The sequence below is a fragment of the Lepisma saccharinum genome, chromosome 6 (genome assembly GCF_977018435.1).
Source record: "Lepisma saccharinum chromosome 6, izLepSacc3.1, whole genome shotgun sequence".
Classification (NCBI taxonomy): Eukaryota; Metazoa; Arthropoda; class Insecta; order Zygentoma; family Lepismatidae; genus Lepisma; species Lepisma saccharinum.
Window position 1 is genome coordinate 34,570,774 of NC_139234.1, and position 23,571 is coordinate 34,594,344.

General features: G+C 35.5%; 1 protein-coding gene across 3 annotated transcripts in view; it reads right to left on the reverse strand.

Annotated features, from left to right (window-relative positions):
- LOC145988678 (tonsoku-like protein) overlaps positions 1-23,571 on the reverse strand; it is a 72,002-nt gene that overhangs the window by 45,632 nt on the left and 2,799 nt on the right. For all 3 annotated transcript variants that reach the window (XM_083123751.1, XM_083123749.1, XM_083123750.1), the window contains exons 2-10: positions 20,390-20,478; positions 18,655-18,782; positions 17,548-17,677; positions 13,205-13,376; positions 10,701-10,818; positions 10,254-10,445; positions 2,550-2,664; positions 784-935; positions 74-220 (exon numbers count right to left, since the gene is read on the reverse strand). In XM_083123751.1, the coding sequence (XP_082979877.1) occupies positions 74-220; positions 784-935; positions 2,550-2,664; positions 10,254-10,445; positions 10,701-10,818; positions 13,205-13,376; positions 17,548-17,677; positions 18,655-18,782; positions 20,390-20,402 (1,167 nt within the window). In that variant the 5' untranslated portion in view covers positions 20,403-20,478. The remainder of the gene's footprint in view (positions 1-73; positions 221-783; positions 936-2,549; positions 2,665-10,253; positions 10,446-10,700; positions 10,819-13,204; positions 13,377-17,547; positions 17,678-18,654; positions 18,783-20,389; positions 20,479-23,571) is intronic.

Genomic DNA, 23,571 nt, shown 5'->3' on the forward strand with positions numbered 1-23,571 from the left:
AGCCATGAACCTTCGGGTTTAAGAAGGCTAGAGAGTTAGTTAGTTAGTTAGTTAGAATTGCTATTGACTATACCTCTTTAGGATTATCCTCCCACAATTCAAGTTCCTTCTCAAAATATGTCTTGGCTAACTCATACTGTTCACAATCCTTGTATGTAGTGGCCAAAGATACATACATTGGAGCAAGGGACTTCCCACATACACCACCAGCCTCAGCAGCCTGAGAAAAACAGAAGTAAATTAAAATTTGGGAACATATAATTAATTACATGCATAGACACATGTATGTGTGTGTGTGTGTGTGTGTGTACATATAATTTTGACAAAAACATAAAATATGAGATTGCACACTGTAATGTTCACTATGATGGAAAGTGCATTTTTCTACCACACGTCACCAAATGATGTGAAATAAGCTCTTGAATGTGAAATTTGTAATTTATTTGCAAACACTTTCCTCGGTCAAGTAACGCAAAATTTCATAATGTTACTTGATTGTGGATCTAAATGAGGAATGAAATACAGATTTTCATTAAAAAATAACAATAATAATAAACTTTATAATATTTCACATATTTCAGTTAGATGATATAAGTAAAGACTATGAATACCTATCAGGATGGAAATTTTTGTTTTATACATTTAACCTAAACTTACAGTCAAATTTCAGACTTTATTCAACACTACAAAACCTAAATGCCATTTTAATATACTGAATATAATACCACATGAAAAGTAAAAAAAATACAAGAAAAAATAGAGTCAAAAACCCTTCACTCTTACCTCAAGCATCTTCTGATAATATTCTATAGATTTCTCAAAATTTTTTACATGTGCACAGCAATCTCCCATTTTTTCATAGAGCTTCATTAATGATTGGTGATCACTGTCATCACTTTCCAAGATCTGTTTTTCAGTTTCACACAGACGAATAGCTAGAAGGCAACAATGCTATTCAAAGTTTAGAGTCTCAGAAGAACCTACTAGATATTGATAAATACTCTGAAACAATAAATTCAATGACCTTTTTTCTGTTTTTTTTTTTTTAACAAGATTTCAGAAATTACAAATTATGGAGAAGTGAATAATTATATGTTAAATTTTTATTATTTTTCAAATATAGCAAGTTTGATGAAAATGGTTAAGCAAAACTATTTTCCATTCAAGATATAAACTATTGAAACAAACCAAGCGAGGAATGCAAGCTAGTCCATGGCTCAAACTTAGTAGAAAATTTTGTTAGTTTGTTGTTACTTTACGATAAAGGTATAATTGACATACTCTTGTCTTGTAAATTTCAAAATATGGAGAGTGTTTTCTAAGGGTTGAGTTTAAGTCCACTTGATGCATGGATAAGCCAGTCAGGAATGGACCTACAGTTTAAAGTGGAATCCAAACCACTAAGTACCTCTACTAGATATCAAACCCAGGACCCCTAAAATGTCTCTCTCTCTCTCCTTCTTCTTCTTTCTTAATATACGATGTTGACACTATTGGTCCACGTAATGTTTCCCATCCATTGTCAAATCTACACCTCATACGCTTCTAGCTTCTGCACTATCCATGTTTACAAGCCACACAACAGTGCACTCTATGCAAAGTATTCCATAAACTTTGCTCCTAATTCTAGGTCCACTGCAATAGTTATCCATATAAACTCAATAACACTGAGTGATGTAAGGTTGCATTAATTCTAACATGAATGGAAAATACATTTCTATTCCCAAAGGACTGTTCCCTAATCTATGTTTTTCAGGTTTCTAATTTATACACAAATTACTAGCTTTTCCATTACTTTTTGAATAGAGTGGTACATGTTTCTTTCTGGAGCATTTGGCTAATGAACATATAATGTGGAAAAATCTAGAATCTGGGAAAATTTTGTAACATTTTGCTTCATTGGGGCCAGGAAGGTAAACTTTATAAAGCCGGAAAACTTAAAATCTGGGAACATAAAAATTGGGATTCCACTGTAGGAGTTATTTTCCTGCTTTCACTGCTATTGGAAAAATTGCATTGCATGATGTCACAAAACCTAATTTTATGTTTCAAGATTTTAGGGAGCTTTCAGACAGACACAACATGCAACAAACAACACATGTCCCTTGGAAGCAAACCCTCAGTAATCAATGCAACCTTTTACAATGAAGACACACGATAAGCTGCATGTGTTGCTTGTCGCATGCACTGGGCTATTTTCTAATGGCATTCATGGTGTCGCCTCTGTCTGTTGTTCATGCATGCACAGTAAATGGTTGCATGTAGACTGAAGGAACCTGGTTCACTTGTTGCTGGTCACTTCAGTATGAACCCACACTGTCGCTTGTGGCTTCGGCCTGAGGCTTCATTGTCTAGCATTTTACTTTCTTATTTACAATAAAGCAATATGTTTTAAATTTCCTTGGACATTACACTGCTCACATTAGATGTTTTCAGGGTCCCCTTACAAGCATGCAGTAAATTTATAGTGGTAACAAGGCACACATAAAACGGAGAAGAAAAACTAAACAATGCTGACAGCCAATCTTACAGTCAATAACAAGTCATACCTATTTTTAAGTTCCTTTCTATTGTTTCCCTCTCTTCACTATAAACAGTTTTAGCCTTCCAGGCTTTCACCAAACAATCCTTTGCTGCTTGAAAATCAGAAAGCTTGAAATACACCTACAATATACAAAAAAGGAAGATATAATAATTAATACTTAGCAGATTGGCCTGAAAACATTGTTTTCCCACATAGATTAGAGTTTTTAGCTGTTTTTCAAAACAAACCTTTCCACATATGTCATTTTTTATATACAATTTCTCACATTTGTGAATGTTTTTCTGTAACAATTTGTTGAAAGTGGAAATATACAACATTGTACTAAAAGTTACAGTAAACATATTTACCGAATCAGAATCCTCGTGAAGAATTTCCACAATATGCATATAAATTGTTCAATACAATTCTCAAGATTATAAGCAAAAGTGCAACGAAATTCGACATGAGTACAAGTACAAATACAGCAGCAAAGAAAACAGTACACACACGTCATCTCGTGGTTGGAATTTGAAAATAGTAGTTACCCAACAACTGCACAAGAGACACAGTATGAATATAGTCCATCATTCATTCACAATAAGATTGTATAGCAAAGGGCAGGCTATGCCCGTCACCCATCTTATTGTAAAGTAGTTGTACAATGTTTTATGTCTGTTGCACATCTGGAATGCATTAACCCCTAGCTGCAGCTTAAAAAACAAAACTTGCATTACAAGAGTCTAAAAAGAATATTATTTTTTAGGGATGGAGCAAAATGAATTTTTTGCTAATACAGGAAAACCTCGTTAATACGATATTGGTTAATACGAAGTACCCTTTAATCCGAAGTTCTTCCCATTCCCCAGCCGATAAGATAGGATTTATAATGTATTTCAGTACGGATAAATCGAAATACGGATAATTTTTAATACGAAGTTGTTTACAAGACCCTTCGGCAAAACTGGTTTCGCTTAATTCGAAGCAGACACCTGCGTAAGTCGACAAGAGAAGATCGAATGTGGAGAGAGCTTGGATGTTATTTTAACTTGACCTTGACATGTTTCCTTGTTCTAAGAGCTGCTGACAACTCGAGGGAAGCAGCCCGAAATGCCCGCTGGACATTGACATTCTTTGTCATTGTGCATGGGAGGTCAAGCTCTTTCCCCGTTGAATGCGTCACCTTGGAAATATTCACCAGTGCTAGATGAGAAATGCGAGATAAGATCGCACGAATGTTCCAAAATACAAGACGCGTGGTGCCTGGAAGTCTCACCCATCTGTCTAGCTCTGAGCTCGAGATACAGCAATTTCCCGTGAGCGAGCAACGTTTGGCCTGGTAGCCAACAACTTCTGGTAACCACTTTAATTAAAAGCGTGTTCTTTGTGCCCTGTAGAACTTCATAAAAAAAAAGGGAAACTGTTACAGATCTAAAGATCGTCAACCCGCTTAATGCGTTGTCATCTAGGTTTCCCGCAAAAGTTGACGTCGATCTTACGTATGTTGCAACTCCAGTTTCCCGCTTCATACGTTTCCCAACTGTGCCGGTCATAAAATTTGCCAAAACAGTGTTTTGTTGTCTGAGTGACTTCTCCCCTTTACCTATCAGCAAACGGGGGGGGGGGGGGTCCGTTGCTATTTTCTTGCTCGCGTGTGCACACGGGCTCCTTTCCTTTGGCGTCTAAAAAAAATCGAACAGTTCTGAATACCTTCTTGAAAACGAACAGAAACCGCATGATAAGTAAAAGAAAAGTGACCCCCCTTCCTCAGGGTAGCTACGATTTTTTGATTATGAAATTCCCTGACTTTTCCAGGTTTTCCAGACCAGAAATGAAATTTTTCCAGACATATTGGTCGTAATGATTTTTGCTTTTTAACCTCATGTTTTTCAATTAAATATGCAGGCACGTTAATTATTATGAATATGAATATACACAGTTATTAGCTGAAAATTTACCAAGTGATTAATATAATGCTATTCAATGAAAAAATAAATAACTATTGTACTTCCCCATTTACTAAGTCATTACAATTAAGGTGGTGTAAAAAATCAATAAAAAATGTGGCATATATCAAAGCTTTACAATGTAACTTGTATACAAGCTCAATTATATCAATACAAATGAGAAACAACACAAAATTAGGTCGTGTACCTTTAGAAAATATGAAATAAGTTTAATGATTATATTTTTTAATTTATTGAAAATAGTACATATTTCGGAAATTCAGAACGTAAATGGGGCCGGTGACCAACCATACACCTAAAAGAAATATATATGCAGGCCATACTTTGGAATCAAATATCTCCATTATTTGAGTTTTCCACATGCTGGAACCAATTTTATATTACGGGAAAATATCGAAATCTGTCTACTAAAAGCAGGCAGGGGCCAGGGGGGACTCAGCCCCCCCTGACAAGGTCACCAGCCCCCCTGGCACTTCCGCGAGCCCCCCTGACATTAGGTAAAACTATTTTGTATTCTAATTTGTTTGAGGTGAACAGTGAAAATGTAGACAGAATATATTATTTTGTTCACAACTTCGTTCGTTCATCTTGTTTATGAGCAGAAGTCTAAGCAGCGGCAAGTGTTTAGAAGATTATCTAGACTTTAGAAAGTTCTTTCATAGGAAGTCTTCTTTATCTGTACCATCCCTGCTCCTATTGCAGCCTCTCGCTTGACAGAAATCTGTGACTTTGATGTCATTATCCACATTCCTTCCGCATCTGCATCAAATGTGAACAAATCCCAAGTTTTAATGCTTTGGCCGGGGATGGAATGTACGGTAGGCACTATGATTGAAGTTAATATTTACATTTTAACATGTATGATATAAATATCTGTATCATCAAAAATAGTATGGAGTGTGTATTAAGGGATGGTGTCAGTGGCAGTCATTAGCACTTTGGCAGTCATTAGCACTTCAAGAGAGATATAAAAAAACTGTAGTATTTGTACATGATATTTCTAAATTTTATATTTGAAATTAACTTAATGACCCTCGACACAGATAATTTACCTTCATTTAATACTATTAAACTTTTGAAAAATTGACTTGGTTTACAAAGCCGCCCCTGATATATCGTGAGCCCCCCCTGGAGGTCGGTTCTAGCTACGGGCCTGACTAAAAGGTAACAGTTCCGAATATATATATATTTTTTTTCAAAGTTTCCTAGCAGGAAGAATAATTATCATAGAATTTTGGCATTCATTGTGACACGAAATTTGAACCTTCCTTAAAATAATGAGCACTATTTGGATTGGAAAAAAGTTATTTATGTTGAAAAAAACAACTTCAAAATGACCTTACGCAATCATACACGCTTCCCACGGAAAGGTATTCTCCGGTTGACAAGCGACAGTAAGTATCGTAAACTAGTCGGATTGAATGTAAAAATAAATCGGAACCTTAGTACAGGGTCTTTATTTTAATTGTAAGACAACCAAACCTGACCTTCCTAACCTAACCACAAAAGTGTATTTGACAAAATCTTAAGTAATCGCTAAAACTCTGCAGTATGCGTTAACAGACATAAATCGAAATCGAACCATGTAAAAGTTGCATTTGAGGCATGATGAAATCATAATAAAACAAAAGGAACTTGGGCCCATTTTCACCACTTTTCAGCAAAATTTCATTCTACACGCAAAAAATACGTAAAATTACTATCGGCATCAAACCAACATTCCTAACCTAACAACGATGTGTGACCAGCGTACGTTTTATTCCTCTATTTCGCACCAGTTTTTAAAAATAAATTCGTTCTACATGCACAAAACACGTGCATATTCAAATAATGACGTCACAGATACTGCATAAAATCACTAATTTATCGGGTGTAACACATCTCTGCAATGTAACAACTACGACAACGAGCAAATGAATCAGTTGATCAGGTTGCTTCTGAACGGGTCGCAAACGAAGGACTCAAATTCACAGAACGGGTTCATGGGGGTAACGAAGTACTGAGTCCCTTTGTTTTTACTCGGCATCTGCACCCGTCCAGTGTGATGTCAATCAGAGCCAGTTACGTGAAATTCTGCTCTTCAAGCTTTATTGCAGATCCAAAACCAATGAACTGTACGAACCCCAACCTGCTCCGCTTCACGTATCAAAAGAGAACGGGTTCCGAACGGGTGTGTTCTTGAAGAAAGAAAATTTCCTCACCACACAGGCACACACAAAGCTAAAGCAACATTTTTCCTTAAGAAATTCTGAGGATGGCTGGTGCGTAGGTTTCGTCTTGAGTAGCTTGTTCTCTAAGGAAAAATCTCACGCCTCTCCAAATTCCGGTCTTGAACAGGTTCAGAAGAACGAGTCGCAACATGAACGGATCCAAGATCCGAGAGTGAATAAATATAGAATCGAAATGCGAAGGAACCATAATTTTGTACGTAACAGACTAGAAGTTATAATGACGAGAGGAACAAGTTTCTGAACTGAATCTTTTGGGGGCACTGGAATCACAACAACCGAATTCGGAACTGCAAATGAACCGTTCGTTCATTTTGTAACTGGTTCTCCTGCAACTCCAAAATGCTCGTAAATTCCAGAAAATATGCAAAATTCCCTGACTATTCCCTGACTTTTCCCTGACCAACCAAATTCCCTGACTTTTCCCTGTTTTCCAGGTTTTCCAGTCGCGTAGCAACCCTGCTTCCTTCTCCTACAACAGCTCATTATCCGCCACTGGTGTGCATGGTAATGTGATAATTGCAGAATTCAGGTCCCTCTTTCTTGTTTGAATGCAGCTGTCTGGATAGGAAATATTGCCCATATTATTGTCTGTGCATGGTAAAAGGTAATGCAAGGATCTTTTTTTTTTTTTTTTTTTTTTCACACTGCTGATAAAAGTTCGGTCTTCGACAACTGCGTTATCTTTAAAATGCCGATGATTTCCCTTCTGCCACCTGCTGCTCTAACTTCCAGCCGGTCTCATTGTGTTTACGCTGCAGCTGGCGCCAGTGTTTAGTCTAGCGTCTGGAAAGCTCTTGCTTGCCGATAACTGCAATGACTCATCCCGTGCGAAGGAATAAGCTTCATTGTTTTGAACCTCGCAAAGCCATATAATCCCCCTTTGCTTCGGAACCATTAGCGTGCTGCTGTAAAAAAAAACAACAACAACAAAAAAAAAAAAAAAAACAAAAAAAAAAACAAAAAAAAAAAAACAAAAAAAAACGCAATGCTCAATGTAGGAATACGAGAGGAAAAGTTTTGGCGGAGTGAGTGTTTGACCTCCAGAATACTCCTGAAACCTACAATAACAATAAATTGTCGATTAATCTGAAAATACGCAAGTTTCGTAAAGCTTGATTTTAGTTCATTTTATGCTGATGAGCTAAGCGGGACTAAATATACAGTTTAAAGTGGGATCCAAACCAGAGTCACTATCGAGTGCGGCACTGTTTAATGTGTCCTAGGATACACATTCTGTGCAAACAGATCGCAAGTTGTGTGTTTACTTTTTCAGAGTGTATTACAATGCAAGTTGAGGAAGAGTTTGAACTGATCCCTGCAAAGGAGGGGGGGGGGGGGGTGAATATGAAGTTAACTGAAGCAAAGAATACGTGACTTTTTTTACGATGTGTTTTAGACAGCCGAACCAGAACGAAATTTACAGCCCCGATTTTTTTGTTTTGTGCCAGGGAAAGGTTGTGTTCTCTCCCAAAAGAATCTTCTCTTACCAGTTAATCCAGTAACGGACAATGTTCTAGTGAACGCACATAAAATCCAATATTCATTCTGTCCGATTATCTCCCGTCTCTTGCTCGCGCCAGTGTGACTACTGTCAAGATTCTTCCGAGTTTCACTTCTTGCAATAAACGAGATTGTTTTCCTTTCCGTAGGTCTCCGTGCAAACGGGTTTCTTATGAACTAAAATTGTAAGAATTTCGTGGAAGAGCAACGACTTTGCACAATTAAAAGAAAATACCGTTTCTTATAAGACCTTTTGCCACGACATGCATCCCGTGCATAACCGGTTGTATAACTAGGCAAGATAAATGGTGTTAACAGTCTCCTTGGAATCTTTGTGTCCGCGTTAAGCTCCGTGTTCTCATTTTGTGTAACATTTTTTACACTTTCTTTAAAACGTACAATATTATTATATAGTACATATAAAGCTTATTTTCTGAGCTACCACCAAGTATAAAACATCCTTTATGGGGTAATTTATACTCTACTTTATTTACACCTGAAAGCAGGCGCCATCTTGAAAAGTTTGGATAACTCGAAGTCGTTTAATACGAAGTTGACATTTTTTGGTCCCTTGAACTTCGTATTAACGAGGTTTTCCTGTACTGATAAAGAACCAATATAAAATTTACCAATACCAAGACTTTGCCTGCATTCTACTGATCTGGAATAAAATGGCAAATGTTCCATGAAGAACATGAATCTCTTAAGGCGAAGAGGGACAATTACGCACCAGGCATGCATTTATTCCAATATTGTCGGAATGAGCAATGCTACTAAAAAGATCTCTGCCAGAAATGAAGAGTATGAATTTCTCCCCATGTGGCAATTTCCTAAGTTGATTATTAAGCCTTATACGATTTTTGAAAAATATGTTGAATTAGTATTTACCGAATCCCATGTATTCCTTATGGGACATCAACTTCAAGTTACGGCTCATCAAATGGGAGTTTCGACTTTTCCTACTACTATGACATAGTTCAACGTGTCCTTTTTCTGTCCATGTACTTTTCCACGTCATCGGATGTTTGATATTCCCGAGAGAACGAATAAAATAATGGTCCCATAAGCCTAGTGCATTTCTCCTTGCCTCCTACGGCCATCCTGGCAGTGTTGCCAAACCTGATGTGCATAATAGAGCTAAATTTCACCATTAATATAGCTAAAGAGGACTTTCAAGGAGCTAGATTAACAAATGCTGCATAAAGTGCCTACTAGGGTAATTTTAGTTGTCAGAGGGGTGGTGGTGCTGCTATTACCGTTAGCTTTAAAGTGATGGCAATTTATTCTTAGTTTTCACCGCCTAGATTTGGCGGCATCACCCATCTCAATAATCCAATGATGTTAATATAAAATCAAAAATAAAGGGTTCCCGGATAACAAAATTGTCATCTTCATCTTAGCCACAACACTATATATAAAAATACATGGGGAGGAAAGAAGAGGTGGGTGATGCAGCCAATAGCTATACAAATATCACGTCACGTGCAAAATGTACACTCATGGCAAAAGTTGGTATTTATGGGCCGGAGCCAGTGGTGGCATCATAGTGGGGCAGAGGGCGGGTGCCACAGTTCACAGTCAAACGAGTGCACGAAAGAGCCAGATCTGGCTCCAAAAGAGCGAAGTTGGCAACAGTGATCAGCAGCTGCCCCAGCGAGAAAGACCTAGGGGAAATTGTCCCTCCTCGCCTTAAGTAATGTGTGAAACTAGGTAACTGCAATGGGTTTTGAATAAGAAACTTCAAATTTAGTCATTTACTTCATAAAGCCAGAGAAGACTAAGTTCTCCATTTTTCACTACAAATTATTTTAAATTTTCAAAATATAAAAAAATGGTAGAATTCAGCACTAAATTATAAGCCACTTACAGAAATATATTGCGCCTATATCGCACATGACTGATCACACAAGAACATTTGCTTTAGTGATGTTGTCACGAAAGGTTTAAATGATTATATCAGCTGATCTCAATAGTGTACTGATTAATAAGTCTTGTTCCTGCCATAGATCACTCAGAAAGAGTGAAGATACTGACCTCTCCTTTGGACATTAGGACTTCAATTGTGTCCTCAGGTTTTTCCGGACGACGCTTCGCAATATCCAACGCAAAACCCAGGAACTTGAGAGAGCGGCTGCTGTCTTTCTGCTTGCTGAACAGTATCCCCAAAGAGTGATAACAGCGATATTGGATATCCAAAAGACACTGGTGTTTTGCAATTTCTGCAGCCTGAAAAACAAACAAAAGACTAAGAAAAATATTCACAGTTACTTTTGGCCAACCGTGAGGTATGGCCAGTTTGAAAATCATGGGAGATTTCCTAAAAAAGAACAATATTAGAAGAAGAGTGATGAAAAACAATTAATAACTCACTTCAGCATTTCAAAATTACATACCCTAAACCTCTGCCTGCCAAGTGTAGCATATGATGTAATGGAACAATTATGAATTATTTTCACTTCTTCGTAAAAAGATAGAACTTACCTTCTCCAAGTATTCAACAGCACGAGGAATATCATCTTGGAATTCAAAGACTAAACCGAGATTCATTAGAACACGAGATTTCATATCCATTAACTCAACAGTTCCAATGTCTTTCAACCTGGGGAAAAAAGTTAGAAATTACACCTTCATAATTTATATAGTATAAGCACAGGTGTGAAGAAAGGAATATGATAGATACACATAGAAAACTTAGAATATCTCAATCGAACTAAATAAAACAATTAGAAGCTTTGTAAAAGATCGGATTGTCGAACAAAGTCAATAAGTGCATGGGTTTGCAGAAAAATTTCAAAATAACACACATGCATACACTGTTTAAAATCCTGTATCCATTGGATTCACCAAGAAGTCTAAAATAATGAAAACATGAGCTGAACAGTGATGAAATAAATATATTATTATTCAATATGCAAATTAAACTTTTTCTTTGGAAAGGGGAAGCAATCCACTCTCTTTTGAGGACAGATAAACATACATTAGTATTATTATTAATATAAATTACTTAATATAAACTAATTTACCAGAGGCAAATCAATTAATTTTTCCACCCTAATCTTTTTCACCTTATTTGCTGTTTCCCTGCTGGTTCTACTGACATTATGGAACTAATACTTAAATTTTATGAATATTTACTCAGGCTATATACATGAATTCATGATGGTTGCGGTAAACGCGGTTTAAAATTACTTACGTGAAATTTAGAAGATTTCGCACTTCCGCATTGCACAATTTAATGGTTAAATCCTATTAATTTCGAAGATCCACTGTCTTCATTCACAAAAGGGTACGGCGTTTGACAATGAAGACAGTGGATCTTCGAAATTAATAGGATTTAACCATTAAATTGTGCAATGCGGAAGTGCGAAATCTTCAAAATTTCACGTAAGTAATATACATGAACTTTAGAAAACAGTTAGTCAACTCATTGTTTTTGCACAAGCATTTAATGTGTGAATCACAAAATGACACATTTTATTTTAAATTCATACTTTTGTTAATTACTATCAACAAACATGCAAAATATTAAGTTTTTTTTATAATAATGAATAGTTGTGATTTCTGTGTTAATATTGCATTGCTTTTCCTGCTAATATTATAAATGATTTTAAAGACTATACAGAACATCTATTATTCCAATATATATATACCAAAGTGGAAAAAAAAGGATAAAAGCAAGGAGGGCCAAAAGGGCTAAATAAAAATCAAAAAGGAGAAAGGAAACACTCACCGGACAGTGGAAAAATTCAAAAATTTCGCTAGCTTAGTTGATTTTCTTTGATTTTTATATAATGGAACCGTGATTCTATGTTCAAATATTTTACATTTTCCCGCATTTTACATTCAATCATATTGGTCCCAAGATAGCAAAATGTAATAAAATTTTCCTTAATTTTACATTTTACTGCATTTTAAGTTTTTCCAGCTTGATCCCCGACAAACGTAAGATCAAGGTTCCACTGTATCTATAAAGAAGAATGTAGTCAGTTATAACTAGGGAACAGAACTTTATGTGCTAAAAAACTCAGAAATATTTATTTTATATGTCTCATAAATGTTGAAAATATGTGATAAAAACAGGAAAATATGTGACAAAAATGAAAAACATTTGGTAAGAGAAACAAAGTATTACATGCATTTTAAACACCTGAAATGAGTTTCTAAATGCTTACCTCTTAGTGAGCTATTTTTTGGAAGAGTTGCAGTGGATCACCATAGTTTTTCCAAATTCTCCATTGTAAATCTGTGACGATTATCTCTAAAAAAATCTTATATTGTGAGAAAGATCGCTCCACGTCACAAGAAACAATTCTTGCATATTTGAAGCACGAATGCCACTAACGCTGAAGTTTTCCAAAGCTTCCTTTTCCTCTACTTCACCTCCTTCCAAAACACATGCAATTTTGCACGTTTGAAAACCTTGGTTTTTCCCAAAAATATCTGTACATTTAGACATTAGCACTTGTGCGTTAGATCCAGTGGGGGTAATATTTTCCCCCAATAGGATCGTAGGCGAGGTGCCAGAAGTCTGCCAGCGAGCGTATTCAAAGACAAAATAAACCTAACACTCTCAATATGAAAAAGGTGCGAAGAATAAACCTTTTTTCCTTCGAGGATTTTGAGGTAGCTGAAGACAATGAGTGATTTTATGTATTTAAAATGAAAATTCGCAAAATATGTGTTTTTATGTAAATAAAATTTGCTGTGTTGACATATAAGGCTATGATCAGAATTTTGGCAAAAACGAGGGGGTCTATCTTATCGCAGAAAAAACATTTATTTACCTAAAGTTCCATTCCCTAGTTATAACAAAGCATGAATACTCAAGTAATGCTTAATGGCATTACATATCCATCTACATGTATAAAAGCATCCTATCATGAAAGACACTAGACAATGAGGCATTTCAATTCAATGAAGAAGCAGAAAAGAGGATTTGAAAAGTAAGTAAGAAGACATTTGAATTTAAAAACTCTGATACTCACATTTCACACACCTTAAGACTCTGCTGATATGATCTCTCTGCTTTAATCAATATTTCTTTATATTTCACTGGGTTGTCAGAGCGAATGGCAGCAGCCATGCAAAAGTATATTCTCCCAAGAGTTGCAAAGGCTCTTTGTTCTTCCTTTTTGTTATTTTCCATCTTTGATAATTCTGATAGAGAAATATATAAGCATTGAGATAAACACTCATAATACACGTTGATATGTATTAAACACCATACCCTAGTGCAATTCACTATAATTATCTGATATAACACATAAAAGGTAAACCAAAAAAAAAGCTAAAGTTCCTCGTGTATATAGCACCGTGCCGTGACGTTATGATAATAAAGTTAATATATTGTCATATTAAGATTTGAAATGGTTAGGCTCAGTTCAGTGTTCCACATTCTTGCAATAATAATAATAATGTTGGTCATATGTTTACTCCAAATTTATTGATATAATGAAATTAAATGTCTGAAATTACTATATGAACTAATTTTAATAAATATGATGTTTAAAAAAGCCAATTTGTATATTAGGACAAAATTATCAAATTGTGCAATATTTTGAATTCAAATTTATAAGTTATTTTTTGACTGATAATATCAAAAAACAATATCTTCAAACATGTGTGTTCTTGCAAAGAAGCAAGATAAGAAACTTTCAGATGATAATTAGTTATTGCAATTGTGAACATTTGCATTGATTTCATCAAGCTTTTTATACAAAGGGCAACTCTAAAATTATTCAGTGTATAAAAATGATGTCATTCTTGGTATTTTGTAACAACATGCAAAAAATGGTAATCGTAATTGCTAGATAAGTATATTGTTAATACATTGCAAAATAGATGATTCAGAGTAAATATGTACATTTAGATCACAAATATTAGCACTCAAATCATAATAATAATAAAAAAAACAATTGAAGATGACATGCTGAAAATCTTTCTGGTATTAGTTGTCTGTGGACATTGAAGAGATTTCATGATGGAATAAGGATAAGTACAAATGTAACAATTTGGGATGGCTTCATATTAGTACAATTATTGATGTTTTTTAAAAGATTAGACTTTGCAATATAATTATAAATATGTTGCTTAAGCTATATAGAAGCCTCCTTTTCTCATAACTGGATTTTGAAAGAACTATGATCATGGCATAATATTTACAAAAGTTTGGAAAGTTGTGGAATGCCACTAATGTGTATAAAACATGCCATGCTGAATTTCAAGCAGTTAATTGATATCTGCTTTCATCTATAGTGGAACCACAAGCAAAGAAACCTGAGTGGACCCACGACTGCTGCGCACCGTACTCCCACGTGGAGGGGAGGGGGAGAGTGGACCATGCTTCCTTATGGCCCAAGCTGAACGGAAGAAGGGAAAGCTGCATGGAGACTTTTCATTCAAGGTTTTTTTGCCTTGTGGTCGCTCTATACATTAACAAGCAAGCTTACAAGTGCTACAATACCTCAAATGGATGCTTTGAGGAATGTTACATATACACATACACATATATATACTACATTTGGACGTGATTTAGCCAGATGTTGAGTTTTGAAAATTGAAGAGCAGAATTGTAGAAAACCTGGATGAAGAAATTTACTCTCAAGTATTGATTGATTGATTTGCTTTATTTTACTTCGCTTTTTGTGCCACTTTTGGCTAATTTGCGAAGATGGGGATGAGTGATGACATGATGAAATTGACGAATGGACACTCGCAAACAACCATGCCCAGGCCAGGATTCGAACCTGGTGTCGTATTGCGATGTGCTAACCACTCCACCACGTGGGCCGGCTATACTCAAGTAGAACTCTTGCATGTAAAAGATATATGAAAAAGACTGATTCTTCTTCTAAAAGTTTGTCTAAGACATATTTTCATTATTTAAATTTCACTTGTATGTTATAAATGATTGCTTTCCAATGCATAATTTGATGCTTTAATTTTTGTTTTTTTCTTGGTTATAACAACATATTTTACATAAAATTACTCAAAACTGTTTCAGTACAAAAATTCTATTTCTTAGTAAATGAAAGACAGTAATTCCTTTTCAGCATGTAACCGTAGCTCCCTACTGTACTACACATTTATTTCAATTCTGACTGTATGCCATTACATATCACTATCAGGCAGTTATATATGTCAAATGATGTGTCGATCATAACTTCCAAATCGAAAGCATTTACCAGTCACATTGATTGTGGTGTGAAAAGTAATTAGTGAGACACGATTTAACAGAATTGTTAAAAACACTAAAATCACACACAAACAGCACGATAAAAAAAACTCCAACTCCTTCACGGAGTCATCTTCAGGGCTGGTCAAGGACAGGTCCGTGAAGGAGTCGAAAGCTTGGAAGAACTCCGAAGTGTTATTTATCGTGCTGTTTGTGTGTGATTTTAGTGTTTTTAACAAATATGTTGCTGGCACGTGACGTAAGAAGTTTTCTACAGTCATATTAACAGAATTGGTTGACCACCCTGTCTTCTCTATACTCTGTCTCGTTATAACGTGAAGACACATTTTCAGGGAATGTGGGGGTAGGGCCCCACACATACTCGATCTCAGACATTTTGGAGGTAATGTGATCAGCATCACACTCCGGCCACCTTTACCCCCCACTCCCAGGTTTGCCCCTAAGTACCCATTGATTTGAGGCTGGGTGAGCCACAGAGCCACTTTATTCGGGGACAAGGCCAGGAAAATTCTGACCTTAGATCACCCACCCCAGGAATCGAACCTGGGTCTTCCATGTGGCAGTCAGACACCCTACCGACTAAACCACCGTGGCTATATGCATGCTACATATCAAGGTAATTCTCTCAAGTTTATTCTCTTAATTGTTCACAGCATGCAAGCTCAGAGTCACATTGACATTGGCAATCATTACTCTACAAAGCAATATGCTCAATGCTAAGTGTAAATGCACTGCTTTTGACTCATTTTAAACCCTGTTCAATTACACTGGGGTATGAGACTACAATGTAAATAATCCCATTTACTTTAGCATGTTTTCAGGCAGCATGAAAAGTGGAGACAGTGACTTTGGTGTGAAAGCACCCAAGAGAGAAAGTCACTACCAGACTGAATACAACAGGATTAGCATCCCTTGGAGCTACATTGAACCACTCCCTTGCACATTAGTTCCAATATCAACAATAACCCAATCAAAATTCTAATTTTGGATCCTTAGCATGAATTTGATGTTTCTGTACTTTATTACGGTACTTACAAGAAAAATCTGAAAAGTATCCTCATGTTAGTCATGCCCATCCTGTCCACATCACCTATTGGGTTAGGTGGTAGATCAGCATTTGCTAAACCTTACCCAAGAATAAAAACTATTGAATTGAAAGACTATTGAATATCTCAGAAACTACAAGCACTATAAAAACAAAATTTAGTGGATTAACAGGCCTATCAAATAATAGCTCAACACAGCAAAAACCAACTCAATCGGCTGATCTGTCTGGCTATGAAAGGCAATAATTGATCTGAAGTGACCTATCAATATCTCGGAAACAAGCAAATGTGAAGATTTAAGTTTTCTACAAATGAAGTACTAGTAAACGTTAGTCTAAATCTACAACAAAAAAAAAATTAATTGGCATGTCCGTCGATTTGATGAGGTCAACTAATTCAAAGTCAACAATCTACACATTTTTAATGCTTTGATATCTGTGCAAGCATTTGACCTAGTGAATGTGAAATTTGATCAGTTGAAATAACTATGAATTTTATGCATGATGATCGGACCATTCATTTCTCTGTACACACTAATGCTCAAGCCAAAACTGGAGAACTTCAGCAGCTTGATTGAAAGTTGACCACTTAATGCACTCGGCCACAGAGCCAGCTCACACTATTATTAATATGAAAGTAAAAACTTCTGTCACATGGCGGAAACATACTTGTTAAAAACAACACACAAACCACACAATAAAAAACACTTTTAAGAGTTTGTGCAAGCTTTCAATTCCCTCGCGGAATCATCGTCAGGGCTGGTCGAGAGACTGTGAAGGGATCGCAGTTTTGGTTAAAATTATTATTAATAGGATATAATTATTATTAATATGTTTTGTTTCTGTTATTTCTCATGACACTTTCATACCAGTGCATCAGATAATTACCCTGGGCCTCAAATTGTACAAGCAATCCATAAAACCGAATATTCTTTAACATTTAAACAAAAGTGAGTAACAAATAATAACAATTCTATGAATTCCTGATAATATGCACATTAGTTACATAGAGAACTAGCAAGCTAAAAAAAAAAAAAACACACAATATGTAATACTACAAATGATGGTAATATATTTGATGATATTACCTAAATGCTGCTTCTGATAAGCTAGTGCTTGAGCATAGTCCTCAAAATTAAGATAAACTTCTCCCAACATTCGCTTTGCTACAGCAAGTCCCATCGTGTCTCCAAGAGCCTCTCTTGCACTAACTTCATCCTGTTAATTGAAACATTACATTTCAAATTTAGGCCCAAGTAAAAATGAAAAATTAAATAGAATTTCTGTATTACAGATTTTTCATCTACTTAAATTACAGAATAGAAAGAAAACAGCCCTTAAACCTTGACTTTTAAGAAATGCATGCCAAATGCTAGGCTCAACTCAGTCGAATATCTGATTTACAATTTTTTCATGTATATACAAAATTACTTTTATTAGAGGTAGCATATTTCGTCTTCTAGGACTATTTTTATTGACCATTCTCTACGATGGAACTAATACAATGAAAGCAAGAGAAAAGTTATTAAAAAGTGAAAATAACAGTTACATGTAACCAAACATTAGATCACATATCTGTTAAAAAATGTCATTTTCAATACACGTCATTTAAGATAACAACATAGTTACAGTATGTACGAGGCATGTCAGGAAAGTAAAGATAGAACAGATATATATCCTAGAGCCTAAGTCACGGCCATTGGTAGGTGGGGACATGTCCCCCTCAATAATTGATGAGAGGGGGTCGTCACCCCCAATATTTTTGCTATTTTCGAAAATCGTATTAGTTTTTGAAAGAATGAAGTAATGTTTTTTTATCGAAAAAAATGGTTTATCGAGTGGAACTATACTCATAAGCAAGTATAAGCAGTGGAATAGTCATCGAAACTTTTTTTTTTTTTGGTAAATCCTGAGACACCCTACTTCTTTATTTCATTCAATAGAAGTTGTATTTTCTTTAAAACCATCTCTGAAAACTTACATGCATATAACAATTTATTCTTAAAAAGTCCATGACAATTAAAGAATCTGATTCCTGATAAAAGTGTTAAAAAAAAGTGATAAAAGAGTAAGGATTAAGGTTACTGTCAGTGCTGTCAACTTATGCCTATTTTCCCTAAGATATACATCTGTTGTATCTTTACTTTCCTGACATTCCTCGTATATTCCCATATGAATGAAGTGAAATCTCATACCTGATATTCTTTCAGTGCCCTCTTAAAGCTACCCTCCTGGACAAATAAGTCACCCAAATCCTTGCATGCAGCAGCCAAGGAGTCCACATTTCCTTCTGCCAAAGCTCGTTTCTTCTTTTCAAGAATTTCTGAAACAGAAATCATGTTAGTAGGGGAGAACAGATAGGAATTTTTTACTGACACTGACAGTACTGACATAAATTTGCAAATGGTCTTTGAAAAAAAAAGTCACATTTTCTCAGAAAAACAGTAAAGGTTTTCCACACTTGTAGACACCCTGAGTAACTAGAAACAATGGCCATATATGTCTCCTGGCTGCAACGCCATGGAAGACTATTTAGCTAATTGCAAAGTATGGCTTTAGGAACCTCTAAACACACAACAACTGAAAGCGAAATAGATTAGCCCCAATTCGCTAAAAAAGCCAAAATTTCTGTTTTCCCTCCACACAAAGCAATTTAAAAAACTTCCATTCAAAAAAGCTGTTTTTTGTTTTGTTTTTTTGCAACTCTAATTACAGCAGAATCTGTTGGTCTCATTCTATAATTTTACATTTCTTGAAATATACATTTAATTTTCTTGGTCCAAATAGAATTAAATCCACCTCAGATTTTATATTTCCATATATGAGGTTTTCAACCACTTCCTGAACAAGTATGTCAAAAATCACATATCTGGTAATAAAATTTCATGTCAAAATATAAAATACAGAGTTAGAGACCAACACGTCCTAACCAAACAGAACAAACACATATGCTCCTAGCAGGAAAGGTCAGAAAATAGGATGGCTCAATATGGATATTTCTTGGCTCACTATTCAGATTATCTGGATTTTTAAATCCACATGATTCAGTTTATCCATTTTTTCAAAACAGATACAATATAATTTATAGTAGATACATTAATCATCCAATTTCTTGACCATTCCTACAAGGTACACCTTAACATTGTTGCAATCAACAACAATGGTGTAGAATAATTCCATAATCACAAAAATCTTAACAGTCATGAAAATTGGCATCTGGTGAGGGGGAAGGTAGGAAGGGTCATGCCATTCCTCGGAAACAACTGTCAGCCTAAAATTATTTATTTCACACATATAAATTAATTTCTGCCACAATCATTGCAAATAAGACTGGTATGGGCTGTAGCAGGAACATGACTTTTTTTTCTTTTTTTACGTTAAAGCATTGATTTTTGAACTGGTAACACTGCTTTGGGTCAAAAGATGAAGGTATTCCTGCCCCCCCCCGGAAAAAGAAACATGCAGATGTCCAAGGTAATGAACCGGAAAGTTCAGAAAAGAAATTTATAAGGAAAAGTCCTACAAGACAGTAATTCAAACCGAAGTCAAATGCTTTTATTACGTGTCTTAACTGAGGAACTACTAACAAAATCACCAGTGGTTTCTGAATTATATATCTTCCAAGAACATTTTCTTTCATCCCATCACTACATTACAATTATTTCCTAAATTCTAGGTTCTGTAGCCAAAAGTCATGAAGGATGCATAACCAAGGTCCCATTTTACTAATTTTTAATTGTTATATTCTTTCTGACTTTTGCATTTGTATTTATGTTTTAATAGGTTTTCATGATCAATTTTTCTCAAAATGCACATCAGATGTGCCCTGCAATGTTGTCCTGCAAACAATGTTGCTGCCATAGTGGCACCTGTTCTAAGCACCTTGTATAAAAAACTGGCTTAGAAATAATACAGAAAAACAAAACTTACTCTGGAGTTTCATATTGATGGATCTGATTCTGCAGCCAGTCAGTTTCCAAACTCAACTAGCTTCAACTTCAAGAGTTATCCAGCACCACCTAGACAAAAAAAAACAACCTGATATTATTACTGCAGAATTATATTAATGAGCTTGCATGTAACCACTAAAAGCCACATCTTATTACAGATGATCTGATTCATCAATCACAAAAATTAAGTTGAGTTGGTGTCTTTAAGTCCACTTTACACACAGTAAGGCTAATCGGGACTGGACCTACAGTTTAAAGGGGGATCCGAACCACTATATGCCTCCACCGGGTACCGAACCCAGGACACCTTGATTACAAGGTGACAATGCTACCACTGCACCATCAGGGAGGCCCTCGATCACAAAAAAGGCAAATATTAGAAGACATTATTGTTATTCTACCAATACCAATATAAATAATTGCATATTGAGCAGAGTGGTTCCCTTAACCTAACAGTCATCAGTCTGCTACAGCAAATGGAATGCAAACACGAGAATTCAATATACTTTTTAAAATAAATGAATAGACCTGGCTGATATATGTTATACATTTTTTTCAAGTCATAAAGATAGCAGAAAATGTTGAAATTATGTTTAAGGTTAAGCCAACAGAAAAGCTGATTTATCTGTATCGGAAAGTATCTGTTAGAATTTATTCACCAATACCAGTTTGATATTGGTGAATAACCATGGAGTGTGGATATTTTACAGCTTCTGCAAAAGTGGCATCTGGCACTTTTGCAGTCTAACTATCCTGGAATTTATGCAAGACTCAAAATTTTCTTTCATTTTGCACCAGCAGTGTGCAAAAAAATAAATTCCATGATTAAATGACATCTACTTCAATATTTCGATGTATTTCTTGAACATTTTAACACCTCAAGGGAGTACGACGTACATGCGTATGTTTGCAGAATTCTGTGCTTATGGTGGTTCCCTGTACACATATACATTCGAGGCATTGTTGACCTCAAAGTGCTGTCAGATGCCATCTAGTGACGGTAGAAATAAACTGTTTTAACCAGTTGACCAGGGAAGTAAGAGAACTATATGTGTCCAAGTCCAAACAAAAAATTGATTCATTCTTTTTATTGCAAAAAAAACCTGTTCTTTTTATCGACCATTTCAAACTCTGGAGCCCCCTATTGTCAGCCTCTCCTCCACTTCAGCTTTTAACCTTGGTATAGAGATTTTATCCTGTTGGTAAGGAGTCCATGACCTTATTAGTTTTAGAAATTAGTAAGGAAGTTTTTAAGGGACATATTTTATTCTCTTGTTAGGGTTCTGTTCTGAATATTGGGACTTATTCTTGTATTATGTGATGAGCACAAAGAGCCTGTGCACTGAAGTGCCCATGGCTTGAATAGAATCCGATTCAATGGGCTTCTAGACATGAATAGAATTACAATCATCCTGAAAATGCATATCATGCTACTGTATTGTATTTGTTATACATATTTTTTTTTATATTTTAAGTTGCTCTTTTGCCATTTTTGGCTATTGAGGACGAGTGATGATTAGATGAAGACACTCTGAAAGAACACAAATGCCCAGGACAACACTCAAATTCGGGAACTTCGATGTCAAAATTAATTATTACCAGGGCTCAAAAAATCCTGGTCCTCAGGTAACCATGGCGACTAAAAATTTCAGCCTGGCGACTGTGATCTTTTGCTATAATATGTACGAAATTTTGATGATTCTAAGTTCTAATTGCAGTACAGCGTAAGTTAGTAAATGATTTTTTTTTTTTTATCAACTTTGTAAACATTCCAGAGAGTCCGTAACAATTTCTTACCCTTTCTCCCCCAACACCCAATTTCCTGCTTTCTCAAATAATTTAGCGATGTTTCGAATACCGTGATGCTCAGCATCTTATACAGTGTGTTTCAAAAGTCGCACAACCCAAACTTTGGAAATGTATATCATGAAAACCGTAAGAGATATTTACACAGTGTTTTCTGCATTATAAAGCCTCATACATTGAGATATTTTTCAATGTTTAAAATTGTCAGTTCACTCCGTACAGAAAATTATATAAATTAATAACTGACAGAAAGCAGCATTCAAATTTTTCCAGGAATGAACTTCGGAGTAAGAAATTATCGAAGGGTCATAATTAGACATTTGATGACTGTTATTTGCGACAATCTATCTCATCTTGTTATTGTTTTTATTTTTTGTTATCTTTGTTTCTACTTTGTTGTTTCAGTGTAAAATGGCCAAATAAGACTGTATCTGAAACTCTGAGTAAATAAACAAATATTGGTCATGTGCAACATTTGATTAATATTTGACTGGCGATTTTATGGGTTGAGTGAAAAGTGCCATTCTTGAGACATATCTCCATATATGGCAACACTAGCAGGTCGAAATATTGCCAACAGTCGCATGCAAGATGTGTCTATACATTTACGTAAATCAAGATTTTGTGCCAAAATTGGACTCTTGAGAGAATCCTAGGCTGCTCCTGGTTACATTGAATTCTCTTCGCTCACTTTCGCCGCTACTGCGCCTGTTTTTTTAATTGATTCAGCATGGCATATTCATTGGAGCAGTGTGTGTGCATTGCTGAAGAGTATTTTACTACTCATTCTTACACTCATGTGCAAGAGGTTTTCTAATAAAAATTCCCTGCTTCTGCTGTACCTCACAAAGCAACTGTTTTACAACCAGTCAAACACCAACAAATGATCCCACAAATTGTTTGAGAGTTGGTATTTATTGTTGAAAATCAGTTCTCAGATGTTTTCAGCAAATTAACAATGTTTTTTTTAAAAAAAATAATGTAATTGCTTGTATTTAGATAAATGCTAACATAAATTTATGAACCCAGTGATAGCCTACAGGATTAGTTTAGTGTAAAAAACCCGGTGTAAATATCTCTTACTATTTTCATGATATACATTTTCAAAGTTTGGATTGCGCGACTTTTGAAACATACTGTAGTATGCACAATTGCTAGTAGGTGGTTTCCTGGCGCCTAGCTTTGAAGACAATTTTTCGAGCACTGATTATTAAATTGTATTTGCATTATTTTACATCTGACACTTTTGGCTAATCGTGAGAATGGGGCTAAGTGATGATTAGTTTAAATTGATGTGTGCCCTACTCTTGACTCGTCGCACAATGTCAAGCACTCATGCCAAGGTCAGGATTAGAA